Raw genomic sequence first — 16,860 nt, forward strand, 5'->3', positions numbered from 1 at the left:
GGGAACAGATGCTGGATGCTGGAACAGAAAAGGACCTTTACCAAACTGTTTCCATAAAGCTGTCTAAAATTTATTTGTTTGCTGTAACATTACTGAAACCAAGAAGCCATGTCCAAATCTTGAAAAAACAGCCCCAGGCCATTATAACTCTTCCAGCAAAATTTACAGAAGACATTATTCAGTCCAAAAGGAAGTGTTTTCCTGGCATCAACCAAACCCAGATTTGTCCATCAGAATACCAGATAGTGAAATATGATTTATTGCTCCAGAGAACTTGATTGCACATAGTGATCTTAGGCTTGTGTACAGTTGTTCAACCACAGAAACCCATTTCATAAAGCTCCTGATGCAGAGTTCTTACAGTGATGTTGCTTCCAGAGGCAGTTTGGAACTCTGTTGTGAGTGATGCAATTTTTATGTGGTGTGTGCTTCAGCGATCAGCAGACTCTGTCTTTAAATTTGTATCATCCACCACTTCATGAATGAACTGTTGTTGCCTCTCAATATTTTTACTTCACAATAATAGCACTTACAGTTGACTGGGGCAGATCTCACATACTGAATTGTGGCATCCTTTACCAATATCATGTTTAATGTCACTGAGCTCTTCAGTATGACACATTGTACTACTAGTGTTACTCAATGGAGGTTGTATGGCTATGTGCTTGATTTGATGCACTTGTTAACAATGAGGACGGCTAAAATGCCTAAACTGAATAATTTGGAGGGGTGTCCACATACTTTTGGCCATATAGATTATAACTTGTTTACTAAACAGTACATTTATGTCAGTAAAGCTAACCTGCTCATTGGGATGCTTTTTGCAATAAAAGAGGGATCGGTCAAAAAGGTTGTACCAAAAGTAAATTTAATTTACGAAGGTGTTAATGTAATGTCTCTATTTACTGTATATTTAGAAGTTATGTTTAATGATTACATTCAATTATAAATTGTTTATTTGCAGCTGACACCTGTTGGAACCACCATTTTCACTGGTTTTTCAGGAAATAACGGTGCTTTAGATATAGATGATGGCCCAAATGGACAAGTTGAATACACTATTCAGTACAATCCCAATGATCCTGTAAGTATTTTAAAGAAGCTTTTTAACTCATGTACAGTAACATTTAATTAAAAACAGTCATATGTATTTAATTGTATTTAATCTCATTCATCGTGACCTATACATATTTTTTTTCCTTCCACAGACATCAAACAGAACATTTGAGATTCCACTTACTTTGTCGGGAGCTGTAACTTTACGAGAGAGGTTGAATTATGAGGAAACTACACGTTACTTTGTAATTGTTCAAGCCAGTGTAAGCCACTTTAAACTATAAATGCCAAAATGCCATTCTCATGTATTTTGTTATCATGAAAAATGTCATTTCATTTGATGTTGTTCAATCAAGATTTTTGTATCAGAATACAGTATGATGCCATTGCAGTCACTGGTAGCTTTTAACAAACTAATTTGATATGTTTTGACAGACCCAACTAATTTGCCTTTATAAAAAATTGTATTTCTCACATGTGTGAGTGAAGAGAAAAGCTTTCAATTGTAAGTGTTCATCATACAGTAAGGAACTTTTTAGCACTGTAGAAGGTTTCTATAATATACAAGCTACTGACAGTAATTTATAGTAAACAAATTTAATGGATACATTCTCAGTACACTGTACTTTAAATAACCTTGTGTCTAAACTAGTAGAATTGTTTGCCATTTCTTGCCTGTATATGAAGAGGAGAGAAGATGTATTTGACAAAAACTATACAGATACAATGGCAGCAAAATGCCTAAATAAAATATTAGGCATTGCTATGTTTAAATAGTTCTCTCTGTAAAATGTAACTTCCCCCTTTCCCATTTGTAAAGAACTGCTTATTAATATGTGTCTAAATAAAATGTTACACATTGTCAATATTAGCATATACATTACAAAGTACTACATTACAAAATATTCTCAAGCCTAGACAATTTACTTCAAGGTTGTGGGAGGCCAGGGCCTGTCCTGGTAGAACTGGACACAAGGCAGCAAACAGCTCTGGAAATAGTGACAATCCAATCAGTATTATAAAGTGTACTGAGCTGTAATAATTAGGTGCTACAACAAAGTATGCTGATTGCACATTATTTATGGCCGTTTTAATTACTGCATTATTTGGTTTATCAACGTAATCTCAGTACATAGTGCATGCACATTAATAATTATTTGTACAAATAATAGAAACTAGCCAACCTGCAGCATAGCATATGCCGCAAAATCAGGCTGGTTTTTTAATGATTTTTAAGCACAGGGAGAAAATTAACATTTGAAAAATCGGTAATGTAATAAATCAGCAAGAAAAGCAACATTGTAACAATGCACGGAACAAACCAACACACAATCGTCCGTGACTGAAAACTGGCGGACTGTCATCACGCCTTCTCCTGCCAGACGGAGGGATGGGGGTGCACGGCGCTCAGGCGCAGAGGGTGGAACGGGAGGACAGGAGAAGGACATCCATTCCGCTCCCTCCGTCATGCTAGTCTGCTGATTTCTCGTTCAGTATGCACTGCCTGCTCATGTGCCCACCTCCAACTCGTCACTTGAGTCGTTGTCGTCTTTGCACAGTCCAGATGCACCTGTGACTCAGGTAGACTTTTCATTGCTCTGTGCGGTTTTGGCTGCTTTTCTATATATAATCCACCAAGACACATGACCACGGTAGTAGCGAGGTGGGAGGGGGGTAGGGTAGGGATGGCTCTCTGCGCCGGGTAGACACACGCTCAATCTCATGCATAATTATTTATTGAAAGTTTAACACTTCCGGAAAGACACGGTTGTCTAAAACGGGTTGGTGTGAGAATACAACAGTAAGTGAATGAAAAGATGGAACTCTGGAGAGAGCAAAATACAACACAATAGTGAACCCGCGGCATAACAAACGCCGCATAATTATTTATTGATGGTTGAACACTTCTGGAAAGACACAGTTGTCTAAAAAGGGAGGGTTTGAGGATACAACAGAAAGTGAATGAAAAGATAGAACTCTGGAGAGAGCAACATATAATTGTCCGTGAGTGAAGAAGACGCATGTTTGTCGCAGATGCGAATTGCTGCATGTAGCGTGTAAAACAGTTTGCTATGGTGCATGCGGTCGTACGTCGTAACCGAGAACTTGGTTTTTAAAGACTGCTTACTTCATTGTGTTTTAAACTCAGTTGTAAAGGATTGTTTTAAGGATCCCATGGGATACCCCCCACAAACCGTTTTACACGCTGCATATGGCGATTCACCTCCGCGAGAAACATGCCTCTATTTACAGTCAACGTGGCTCGGAGGTGCATGTGGCCTCTATGACAGACGAATATAAATGATTTATATATATATATATATATATATATGTACAGTACAGGCCAAAAGTTTGGACACACCTCCTTATTTAATGTGTTTCCTTTATTTTCATGACCATTTACAGCACTCCATCACTCTCCTTCTGGGTCAAATAGCCCTTGCACAGCCTGGAGGTGTGTTTCGGGTCATTGTGCTGTTGAAAAATAAATGATCGTCCAACTAACCTGACTTCTGCACAACACAACTGCTGGTCCCAACCCCATTGATAAAGCAAGAAATTCCACTAAATAACCCTGATAAGGCACACCTGTGAAGTGAAAACCATTTCAGGTGACTACCTGTTGAAGCTCATCGAGACAATGCCAAGAGTGTGCAAAGCAGTAATCAGAGCAAAGGGTGGCTATTTTGAAGAAACTAGAATATAAAACATGGTTTCAGTTATTTCACCTTTTTTTGTTATGTACATAACTCCACATGTGTTCATTCATAGTTTTGATGCCTTCAGTCATAAAAATAAAGAAAACACATTGAATGAGGAGGTGTGTCCAAACTTATCAGGGTTATTTAGTGGAATTTCTTGCTTTATCAATGGGGTTGGGACCAGCAGTTGTGTTGTGTAGAAGTCAGGTTAGTTGGACAATCATTTATTTTTCAAAAGGACAATGACCCCAAACACACCTCCAGGCTGTGTAAGAGCTATTTGACAAAGAAGGAGAGTGATGGAGTGCTGTAAATGGTCATGAAAATAAAGAAAACACATTGAATGAGCAGGTGTGTCCAAACTTTTGGCCTGTACTGTATATATATATATATATATATATATATATATACATATATATATATGACAGCAACACTCATAACAGTGACAAAACAATTACAATGACAATCATGTTACGTTAATTTTAAAATGTTTGCTTTTCTTTTTCATAACTTCTTTAACACACTACTTCTCCACTGCGAAGCGCGGGTATTTTGCTAGTTATATATATAGATACTGACTACTTTTATAGCTTTTATTTTTTTTTTTACTGTTACAGATTGTTTTAAAGAGTGTCTTTTTATTTCATTGAAAAAATGTGTAAATCTAATCATGCCTGTAACCAATTTAAATAGTTATTAATTAAAAGCTGCATAATACAGTGGACTAGTAGAAAATGTTGTTTTGTAAAGGCAGAACTATTCTGGAAACTGTACAAAAACCAAGCTAATAGAAAAAACTAGACCTCAGTCCTAGCGTACTTCTGCTTTTCATTTTAAGTAATAAAACCACACTACCCATACATTGCACTTTCAGCTTAAAGAAGATTTAAAAAATAAAATCAATTGTTCTGCTACACTTTTGAAATTTACCAATTCTGATATGGTGCTGGAAAATAATTTTCACTAACCATTTTTTTTTGGGTATTTTACATCTTTTCAAAATATAAAGAACAAAGTGACTGCCCTGTATTTTAAGAGTTGTGACTGTTGACTCTTTTTTTTTTTTTGAGATAAGGGGTGTTAAATTCTTAAGTGTTCAGAGTTGTTGCTTCCCCCAAAACAAAATTTAAATATGGAGATTCACCTACTAAATATAGGTCCAGATCTATATTATATCCTCCATACCAGCGTTTCTCAACCTTTAAATATTTGCGTCCTGAGTTTTCATAACAGTTTTAATTGCACCCCCCTAACATTTTTTTGAAAGGAGCCCACTAATACCAGTTTCTTCTTTTTTAATTAATGATATATCATAGATGCATATTTTATTATACCTACTTAACTTTTGTCAACATTTATCTAACTCTATATTTATTTTTCTAGTATCAGAATGTAGTTGAAGTTAATTTGTTTTGGTTTCAATAGATGTATTGTTAATATTTTCGATTCTTGCTTTCTTTTTTTCACATCTTCGCACCCCCCTCTTTGTTACTTGGCCCACTCCACAGTTTGAGAACCACTGCTCCATACTATGAAATGTGGATACTTTATAATAATCCCATAAAGTAATAAACACCTTTTTTTATACATTTTATAAATATTGTGAAAACTACCTTAGGGTGCTTAAAAGGTGCAGAAGTGCGAACCTCTTAATATGGCAGAGTCTGGAAGTTTAAGTGATTTTGTTCTGGGTCACACAGGAAGGGACAGGGAGTCTTTAGATGGAGTTAAATCAATAACTTTGTTTTCCACTTACTAGTCAGCCCTGTCCAATGAGGTCAGACATTTCCAGTTATTTGTCTAATTACTGATATCCTAAACTGCATTAAATATTTTTGCAAGTGGGCTTTTAAAACTTAAACTTTCATTGTTTTTTTCTCCCTCACTCACATTGTTAAGTCTTGCTTGCTCTTCTAAAGTTTGACTACATAGATCCTGGTTGTATGTGGGGAGTAGGGAACTGGAGACATTTTGAGAAAGGTTTGCTCCATACTTTCTTGTTTTTTTTTTCAAATGCAAGCATGCAAAACTCTCTATTTCCTTATACTGTATCTATAAAGTGTATACTCTGTAGTTGTAACAGATATGTTAATGCAGATATATGTTCCTTAAAATCCTTAAAAAAATGAAAAAGAAATGCATCGCTTCAGTGACGATTGTAAAGTGAAATTAGCACTAAAAATGAAACCATTCATAAGCGTGCACTGAACTAAATCAGCAGCCTAAAGTCATATGCTGTCCTCGGTGAGGGGCGCATGTGTTCTTTTAGAAAAGTAACCTTACTAGAACCAATATATCCCTCCCCAGTAACCATAACTGAGATGTTAAGAAGTATGGTACAACAGAAAAAATATATTTAACTTGCTTTTAAATGCAGCTTTCAATTTCAAATACAAACAGCTGATAACAGCCTTAAGAGTATTGTTCAATGGAGTCTTTGACAACTGTATGCCCATCTTCAAGGGAGTCAGACATTTTCCTACACACAGACAGATGGAGATGTCTTCAGTCTGCCTGTTAAGCTGCCTTCATACAGCTGTGGCAGTAATTTTTATCCGCACAAGAATCTTGTTCCAAAGTAGCCAATGAAATTAGAGTATACTTTCTGCTCACAATACACTGAATACATTATCTGTTGACCAACACTACACCTGTTACTAAAACCTTTTATTAGCCCAACATTACATCTATTAACCTCCTACTGACCTTTATTAAACATGGAATAAATTTTCTCCTGACCAAAGCTCCATTTGTTAATAAAACCTTTTATTAACCTTCTTAAGCATCTTCAATTACAGTTCTGTTCTTGTGACCTCAGTTAGCAAGACCTTATTTATGTATTAACCCTCAAAAAATCAAAAATTTATTTAACTCTATTAAAAGAATTCAAGCTTTCAGAACACAGTGTTGCATTGATCACCCGTTATTTTTCTGCTCTGGCGACATATACTGTACATTAATTATGTAAATAATAAATTAACAAAATTCACCAATTAGGCAATTAATACATTATATTAATTTATGTTATTATTATATAAACTTGAAGATAATGGTGCACACAGTGATGCATACAAAGAAGAAGAACAGAACCTCTGTTTTATAGTAACCAATGAAATTCACGTCAAAGTTCCACTGCCTGTGGATTTGCTACCCAGTCAGACAGCTATATTAATTGTGCCAGATTTGCTATTGTTTTACACCTCTGGATAGCCTTTTTTATTTCAAATACGTGAGGCCATGACTCATTTATAAATAAGAAATATATTAGAAAAATCTAGCAGCTTCAAAAAGAAGTTTATTTTAACCACATTCATATTTACCATCAATAAAAGATAAATGTTGGTCCTGTTATAAAAGTGGTAGCTGATGTTTTCTGAGAAGTATATTTTTTCTTGAATAGATTTAGTTTTGCATAATTGTGTCTTCTAAATATGTGAATTTGTATGACACCATGAAAGTAAACTGTTTGGATGTATTGAGCAGTTGTGTTCACAGGAAATGTCTGCTTTTACTCAAATTTGTTTATATACATAAACTATTCTGATATTCATTCTTTATCTGTTACTTATATAAAAGAATATAGGGTGTAAGACAATAAGCAATAAACAAAGAAAGAGTTAGGGATCCACCCTCTATATTGTAACACAACACTTTGTAAATAAGTAAGTAATAAGTAATTCTGGGTCAGTGTGCAAAACGGAACAGGGTGGTAAGGGAAGGTGGTTGGCTTTTATAGCTGGAGGAGAGGAAGAGGCGGGTCCATAAGGGTTCTAGCCAGAAGTGAGGTCAGTAGGAGGGCATAGTTAGGAAGGGAATGCAGGAACTGGTCATAGTTTAGCTGGGTTTATGTTCTAGCAATCTGTAGAAAAGGGAGAAGAGCCATTAGTGCACTTCGTCAACCCCTGCCTTCGTATTATTCCCTTGGTTAAGCCCTTAGCCTGCCTCCCAAGCACACGTGTGACACGGGTTAGATATATAGAGTACTACTTGTTTAGAAGCAACGCTTGTTTTGCTTTGTACCATATAATTAGAGCAAAAACAAAAATAATATGTATTGTGTATATGAACATTGGATTCAGGATTTCAGTACAACAGTTTTGTCAAAGGTATATTTTTTGCGTCAAATCTGAACTTAGTAAGTGTTGGAAACAGTGCAATTCAACTCTTTAAAAACTTTAAGGAGAACTTTGTTTATTTAAACAATGTTGTTTATTAGTGATGTCACCAAAAAAGTTATTTCAGGAACCATTTTGTATTTGCATGGAAAACTGCTGTTTTAATTCTATATATTATTGCAAAGTAAGCTGTTCACATTAGTCAAAGTTGGCCACTGAAAATGATTTAGGGAGAAAGTAGATAGGATGTCCACTAGGATATGCCTGTTATGGGTGGTGTTAAAGAAGGGGCACGCTGGGAGTAGATTAGAGCAACATAAATTGATTTCATCCTTTGCCTGGTTTCAGTATACCTTGATATTCTCCAGAAGAAGCTGGAGAAATGATGGTCTGGTCTTCACTGCTCAGTTTGTTACATCTGTGACCTTTATCAGAGAAAAGTAGTACAGAAACTAATATGAGAGGATATAATTATTGGACTATGTTGCTTGGATACGGATTGTTAAATAAGGTGCTATGAATTTCAGAATCTTGAGGACTCATTAAAAAAAATAAAAAATTGCTGAGCATTAAGACCCCAAATATGCAATGAAATGTACATTTATACATGCAATCAGTATTCATGCTAAAAAATCTTTACTAAACTCCTGCTTTTGAAAAAATAAGAGTTCAAAAAGGTTTCCAAACTAATGTTGACTTTTCCCCCACCCTTCATTAGCCTAAATACTAACTCCACTGTGAAACATAATTAATATTTCACTGATCATGTTAATATTTTTTTTACTAGCAGTATCATTTAATGAATTACAATAAATTGATATACATATTTAATTCAGAGAGAAATATTTCACTTTATTACTCACTGATCCAATTTTTGAAAATATTTTATTCTGCTGATCATATAGCTTGCCCTCTTTTTAAGTAAATGTATATGTATGTGCTTGGTAAACACACAAGATAAAAAATCCAGAAGATGCAGTGGTAAAAATTGTTGAAAGTTTTCAGGATAACTAGCAAAGGGTTTCACTCTTTATTGAATTATGTAGAGTTTTCTTGGCATTACAGTCAACCCTTGTTTATCGCGGTTAATCCGTTCCAGACTCTGCCACGATAAACGAATTTCCGCGAAGTAGGATTCTTTATTTATAAATCGAATATTTTCGCAGTTACAGCATAGAAAACCTGTTTACGACCTTCTAAATACATTTTCTAACATTATTAGAGCCCTCTAGACATGAAATAACACCCTTTAGTCAAATGTTTAAACTGTGCTCCATGACAAGACAAGAATGCAAACATGTCTTCCTCTTCAAAGGAGTGCACGTCAGTAGCAGAGAATGTCAGAGAGAGAGAGAGAGCAAGAAAAGCAAACAATCAAAATTCAATAGGGCTGTTTGGGCTTTTAAGTATGCGAGGCACCGCCGGACAAAGCAGCTACAAGAAAGGCAGCAATGTGAATGTAGTCTTTCAGTATTTTTTAGAGGAGTGTCCGTATCCTCTAGGCCAGTGTGCGAACACCTCCTCTGCTCACACCCCCTCCATCAGGAGCAGAGAATGTCAGAGAGAGAGACAGAGACAAGCAAACAATCAAAAATCAATACGTGCTGTTTGGGATTTCAAGTATGCGAAGCACTGCATGGGAAGCATATCGTATATCATTGAGGAGTTTTATTTAATATGTAATACGTGCTCTGATTGGGTAGCTTCTCAGCCATCTTGCAGTAGCATCCCTTGTATGAAATCAACTGGGCTAAGCAACTGAGGAAGCATGTACCATAAATTAAAAGACCCATTGTCCGCAGAAATCCGCGAACCAGCAAAAAATCCGTGATATATATTTAGATATGCTTACATTTAAAATCCGCGAAAAGAGTGAAGCTGCGAAAGTCGAAGCGCGATATAGCGAGGGATCTCTGTAATAGAGTTCACAATCTGAAGTCAGAATCATTTCAGATTTATAAAAGTGTGTTTTAAAGTTTCCCCCAGCTAAATATTTGTTATGCGAGTATACAATATACACTGCTCACAAAAATTAAAGGAACACTTTAAAGAAACACATTAGATACATCAGATCTCAATATGAAGTTGGATATCTATACAAATAACGACAGGGCAATGTCTTAGGAACAAAAGGATGCCAAGTCTTTTAATGGAAATTAAAGTTTTCTGCCTACAGAGGGCTCAATTGTGTAGACACCCTAAAATCAGAGTGAAATGAAGATGTGGCAGGCTAGTCCATTTTTCAAAACTTAATTTCTGCTACTCAAAATGCTTTTCAGTATCTTGTGTGGCCCCCACGAGCTTGTATGCATGCTTGACAACGTCGGGGCATGCTCCTAATGAGACGACGGATGGTGTCTTGTGGCATTTCCTCCCAGATCTGTGCAGGGAGACACAGCAAACCTTCTGGCAATGACACGTATTGATGTGCCATCCTGGAGAAGTTGGACTACCTGTGCAACCTCTGTAGGGTCCAGGTATCACCTCGTGCTACTAGTAGTGACACTGACTGTAGCCAAATGCAAAACTAGTGAAGAAACAGTCAGAAAAGATGAGGTGGGAAAAATGTCAGTGGCCTCCACCTGTTAAACCATTCCTGTTTTGGGGGTCATCTCATTGTTGCCCCTCTAGTGCATCCGTTGTTAATTTCATTAACACCACAGCAGCTGAAACTGATTAACAACCCCCTCTGCTACTTAACTGACCAGATTAATATCCCATAAGTTTCATTGACTTTATGCTATACTCTGGTTAAAAAGTGTTCCTTTAATTCTTTTGAGCAGTATATTATGATAATGCTGCTTTACTCTGCAGCATTAGGAGCCAAAAACTGCTTATAAAATAGAAAATTGCACATACCATAATCAAAGTAAATATTTTCTATTTGTGCAAATAATATTATACATGTTAATTTAACTATATTGAAGCCCACTTTTTGATGTCATTAAATTGAGAACTATATTGGACCATGATCACTGAAAAGGCTTTGTAAATAAAGGCAGAATGATTCATTGAGACATCATTATTTAAAACTGAAATACATTGTACTTATCCCCCCGGTCTTAGATACTGTATATTAGCATAATAAACATGGTAATCTTTATGTTGCCTTTTTTCTTATTCTGAAAAATAAATTTAAAACTGGAAGGGTGGATACATATTTGAATTTGTATTTAAAAACAAACCAAAAGTATATTTTAGCATTCTCTGAAGTTTTGGTTGAGTTCTTTTTTAAAAGTACTGGGGCCTCATGTATAACGCCGTGCGTAGAACTCGCACTATAACATGGCGTAAGCACAAAAGCCGAAATGTGCTTACGCACAGAAAAATCCAGATGCAGGAATCTGTGCGTACTCCAACTTCCACGTTCTTCCGTTACATAAATCCCGATCAGCGTGAAAACTAACGCTCGTGCACGCGCATTTTGTAACGCCCCAAATCCTCCCAGAATTACGCCTCTTTGAATATGCAAATCAATATAAATCGCCCTTAAGCGCAGCCTTCTGTGAAAAGACAATGGGAAAAGCACGGGGGGAAACATAAGAATTTCAGCGAATACCAAGTGGAGGCAAAGGAAAAACATACTATTTGTTCAAATAAACCGTGGTATAATCAACAAAAGGAAGTTGATCGAGTGACATAGCGTGTTGGAGAAACTTGAAAGCTCACATTCACAAAATCGCACAGTGCCGGAAATAAAAAAGAAGTCACATATCAAAGTCGCCGTGAAAAGAAGAGTTGTAAGCCCACTGTCTGAGTGTCATATGAAAGTTTATTAGGTACAGAGAAAAAGGCACACGGTGGGGAAAAAGCACGAAATGTCAACTTCAATCTCGACATTTCCACTTTAATCTCGTAGTTTATTTTGTCATTTAGTAGAACATCATAAACTTCATCTTAAAATCGTTTAATCAACCAGTTTCTCAAATCACATCGTAATTAAAGTAGCACGTTAAATGCTTTGTTTTGTATTTGATCTTCTACTCGTATGTGATCTATGTGTGTGAATCACTACTTGCTTCTTAAACTGGCTCTCTTCCTCCAACTGGACACAGAGTCCATTACATTTGTGATATTACAGCTCTCTGAATAACTAAAATACTGAGATGTATACGTGATGTCATTTTCATGATGATAAGAGCTAAAGCACATTATTAAACATGTGTTTCATGAGCCTCGTGCTCATGACAAGCATTTATCTTTTGTCGAAATTTGTCGCTGCGTTTTTAGCTGTGTTGTTATTTTCTCTTTCTGTTTTATATTCAATATATATTGGTAGCGCCCAAGAGTCCTTGCTTTTCTTTCCCCAAGTAACCGATCGCCATACAATCAGCTCTGTAATAGACGTTAAGCCATCTGTAAGCTTAGCGCCGATTCTTCAAAACGTTTAAAGAACATTGAAATATCTTCGTAGTACATGTTTAATTATTCAGTCCTTCATGACACTCCCAGTGAAGAATATATATTATTTAAATGAAGTTAAAGTTTTTTGTGTATAATTTAACAAACATATTTTGCTGCATTTCACCTTAAAAATGATATCGTCATCATATGTAAATACGCTTTATAAAGTGGCCCAGGTTGTGAGATATTATAACTGTAGTGCAAGTTTACAGTGGGGTGATTGTACTTATAAGTACAAACCGTTCTACAAGGAGCAATTGATTGAGTGCATTTAAAGTTCTTGGGATTAAACTGTTTCTGAACCGCGAGGTCCGTACAGGAAAGGCTTTAAAACGTTTTGCAGTGGCTGAGACAGCGTGTCCTTCAAGCTGTATACTGATAATTCTCTTTCCGATCAGCTGCTGCTGTGATTCACACTCAGATACAGTGATATAAATACTCCGAGTGGTGCAGTGAGAGTAATATGGAAAAAGATGATCCGCTGTGGCAACTCCTAACGGGAGCAGCTAGAAGAAGAAGAAGAAGAAGTGAGAGTAACAACGCTAAAGCAGTTATGGCATTTGGAATACTATGGCTGTTCCCTGGACCATTATATTGTTACGAGTTAATTACAATCAGATGCATTACACTAATAAACAATATGCGGTTAGTTTCTGTGTATTTATAAAGCCGCGTCATGAAAATAATGAGTAATCGCACAGGAACAGTAGCATTGCTTTGACGCTGGGTGCCGCCAGTCTGCAAAACCGAGCGGAGAACTTGCGTACGACAAGACATGAGGTACCGTGGAAAAGTGCGTGGCTTTACGCCAAGTGTAGTTTTTATACATCGCGATTTGAACGTGGAAAAGTTCTTACGCAACATTTCTGTGCGTACGCACCGTTTATACATGAGGCCCCTGTTCTTTTTTTAAGCCTCTTTGCACCTCCTAATGTGTAGTGCTGCATGTTACTGTATGTGCCTCAGAAAATACTCAATAAATAAAGAAGAGTCTTGAACTATCATTATATATGAACTATAAACATTGCCATCCTTTATTTATACCTATAGATTGGGTTCAACATGCTCTCTTTTAATGCAACATGGCAAACTAAGGAAATCTAAGAGAAACATTGGTGATACCTGGTTAAAAGAAATAAGATGATTTTACTGTATATGTAAAGTGCTAAATAGCTAAATGTTATATATATATGATCTCATTTCCTAATTTAAATGTACTGGTACAAATGCTGGGTTGTAATAGTTAAACAGGTAGGCAGTTTGAAGAACATTTTCTGTTACATATATAAATGTATAACTCTTATGTAGACACAAAATGAGTTAGTGTTTTCAGGGATGGATTGATGCCCTAATGATGCTAGGGTAGGCTCCAGCGAGTGTAACCTTCAACTAGATCGAGTTTGATTACAAGGAGATGGATAGATAGCAATTTTCCCTATACAGGTGCCAGTCATAAAATTAGAATATCATGACAAAGTTGATTTATTTCAGTAATTCCATTCAAAAAGTGAAACTTGTACCTGTATATTAGATTCATTTATTACACACAGACTGATGTATTTCAAATGTTTATTTCTTTGAATTTTGATGATTATAACTGACAACTAATGAAAGACCCAAATTCCGTGTGTCGGAAAATTAGAATATTGTGAAAAGGTTCAATATTGAAGACACCTGGTGCCACAATCTAGTCAGCTAATTAACTCAAAACACCTGCAAAAGCATTTAAATGGTCTCTCAGTCTAGTTCTGTAGGCTACACAATCATGGGGAAGACTGCTGACTTGACAGTTGTCCAAAAGACGACCATTGACACCTTGCACAAGGAGGGCAAGACACAAAAGGTCATTGCTAAAGAGGCTGGCTGTTCACAGAGCCCTGTGTCCAAGCACATTAATAGAGAGGCGAAGGGAAGGACAAGATGTGGTAGAAAAAAGTGTACAAGCAATAGGGATAACCGCACCCTGGAGAGGATTGTGAAACAAAACCCATTCAAAACAGTGGGGGAGATTCACAAAGAGTGGACTGCAGCTGGAGTCAGTGCTTCAAGAACCACCACGCACAGACATATGCAAGACATGGGTTTCAGCTGTCGCATTCCTTGTGTCAAGCCACTCTTGAACAAGAGACAGCGTCGGAAGCGTCTCGACTGAACTGCTGCTGAGTGGTCCAAAGTTATATTCTCTGATGAAAGTAAATTTTGCATTTCCTTTGTAAATCAAGGTCCCAGAGTCTGGAGGAAGAGATGAGAGGCACAGAATCCACATTGCTTGAGGTCCAGTGTAAAGTTTCCACAGTCAGTGATGGTTTGGGGTGCCATGTCATCTGCTGGTGTTGGTCCATTGTGTTTTCTGAGGTCCAAGGTCAACGCAGCCGTCTACCAGGAAATTTTAGAGCACTTCATGCTTCCTGCTGCTGATGAACTTTATGGAGATGCAGATTTCATTTTCCAACAGGACCTGGCTTCCTGCACACAGTGCCAAAACTACCAGTACCTGGTTTAAGGACCATGGTATCCCTGTTCTTGATTGGCCAGCAAACTTGCCTCACCATAACCCCATAGAAGAGTTGTGAAGAGGAAGATGCAATACGCCAGACCCAACAATTCAGAAGAGCTGAAGGCCACTATCAGAGCAACATGGGCTCTCATAACACCTGAGCAGTGTCACAGACTGATCGACTCCATGCCACGCCGCATTGCTGCAGTAATCCAGGCCAAAGGAGCCCCAACTAAATATTGAGTGCTGTACATGCTCATACTTTTCATGTTCATACCTTTCAGTTGGCCAACATTTCTAAAAATCCTTTTCTTGCATTGGTCTTAATTGATATTCTAATTTTCAGAGATACTGAATTTGGGACTTTCATTAGTTGTCAGTTATTATCATCAAAATTAAAAGAAATAAACATTTGAAATACATCAGCCTGTGTGTAATGAATGAATCTAATATACAAGTTTCACTTTTTGAATGTAATTACTGAAATAAATCAACTTTGTCATGATATTCTAATTTTATGACCGGCACCTGTATATCACAAGAAACAATTTTATCCATCAATAATTTTACTTCATATTCATAATTATATATTCACATATTACTTTAACTCTGTACAGTATATTTCTCAGCAAATGTTTAGAGTAGGGCTTTTCAAATGATACAATAACTTTACCGGTACAATGCAATCTGCATATTGATAAAAGTTACACAACAAATTTCTTATAGTAAATTGTGCAGCAATCAGATGACATCCAGTTGGCATTTTGGTGATGATTAGTGTTGATTAGCAGAATTGTATGATTAACAAAAGTGTATTTTTTGCACCAAATATATGCTGTGTTCACCAGTGTCCTTGCTTGAGAAATATTTTCCTGGAAATTCACGTCTGGCTTAGACAAAAAAAATTATTTCACAGCACCCCAGGATGTTTTGCAAGGCCAGCATGACATCACATTTTTGACATCACATTAAGCCATTCACTTCAAAGTCTGACATGTCATATGCTGAGCAATTCCCTTCTCCACACCACTGTTACAAACAGCTGTCATTTCACTATTTATGGTCATTCTGTTAGCTTGAGTGATTCTGGCTATTCTCTTTTGATCTATGCCATTAACTTGGTGTTTTTGGATTGGTTACTGGATTTTATTTATTTAGCACACCTGTGAACATTAGAGACGGTAGTGTGTGTGAAAATCCAAGGAGGCCAGCAGATCCTTAAAATCTCAAACATCCATACCACAGTTGAAAGTGCTTATACTGCCTTATCTGTTATGATGTTTGTAATGACCAACCATTTTGACTTTGTATGCTTGCTATTTATATTAAGCTATATAACTGGCTGTTTGAAGAGTTGGCAGTTATATTTCTTGAATAAGTGTATCTAGAAAATGCAAGGTTTATTTACTCAATCACTTTACTCATTCAATCAACAAAAACATTTTTTTTTCAGCTAAGAAACTGATACTTGTCAGAATTGCACATGTACATCTAGGGCAGTATGTATCTACTATGAATGAACATTTTGATATATCCGTTTTTAGGGATAAAAACAACCCCTACAACTAAAAAGCTAAATATCCTAAAGTTTAAAATATGCTGACACTGATATGATTGAAATTTTGTGACACTACAGAAAAAAGAAAGTTAGCTAACTGGTGTTTTTTATTTGTCTATAATTATGCTGTAGCAAGTAGGCTATGCTAATACACTGTGTTCTTTTTTTAACACTGAGAAGAATTCTTGGAGAGAAACTGTTATCCAGGAGTTTGGGGCTTTCCTGTTTATGTAAATGAAGGCCACCAGCAGAGGCAATGGGCACACTAGGACCAACAATGGTTCTTTGATTTTATATTTTAGTGCAGAATGATTTTTTTTAAATGTTAAAACACACTTGTGACAAAATCAACTCAACTGTAATGCTTTCAAAATATAATTATAATAATGTGAGCACATCCCCCTCAGAGGATTGCATTAACTCTAAGAACACCTGCTGAGAAATTCAATAAAAAGGCTTTTGCTTGTATTTGTGTGTGGCTATAAAGAAGAAAAAAAGTGTATATAAATATATATATACTAGCAAAAA

At 36.4% G+C, this 16,860-nt stretch overlaps 1 protein-coding gene across 6 annotated transcripts in view; it reads left to right on the forward strand.

The window, feature by feature from the left end:
- The window catches only part of pcdh15b (protocadherin-related 15b), a 760,133-nt gene that overhangs the window by 285,372 nt on the left and 457,901 nt on the right, over nt 1-16,860 (forward strand). For all 6 annotated transcript variants that reach the window (XM_039771647.1, XM_039771665.1, XM_039771655.1 and 3 more), the window contains 2 exons: nt 965-1,084; nt 1,209-1,319. In XM_039771647.1, the coding sequence (XP_039627581.1) occupies nt 965-1,084; nt 1,209-1,319 (231 nt within the window). The remainder of the gene's footprint in view (nt 1-964; nt 1,085-1,208; nt 1,320-16,860) is intronic.

The sequence above is a fragment of the Polypterus senegalus genome, chromosome 1, assembly GCF_016835505.1.
Source record: "Polypterus senegalus isolate Bchr_013 chromosome 1, ASM1683550v1, whole genome shotgun sequence".
In the NCBI taxonomy this organism is placed as follows: domain Eukaryota; kingdom Metazoa; phylum Chordata; class Cladistia; order Polypteriformes; family Polypteridae; genus Polypterus; species Polypterus senegalus.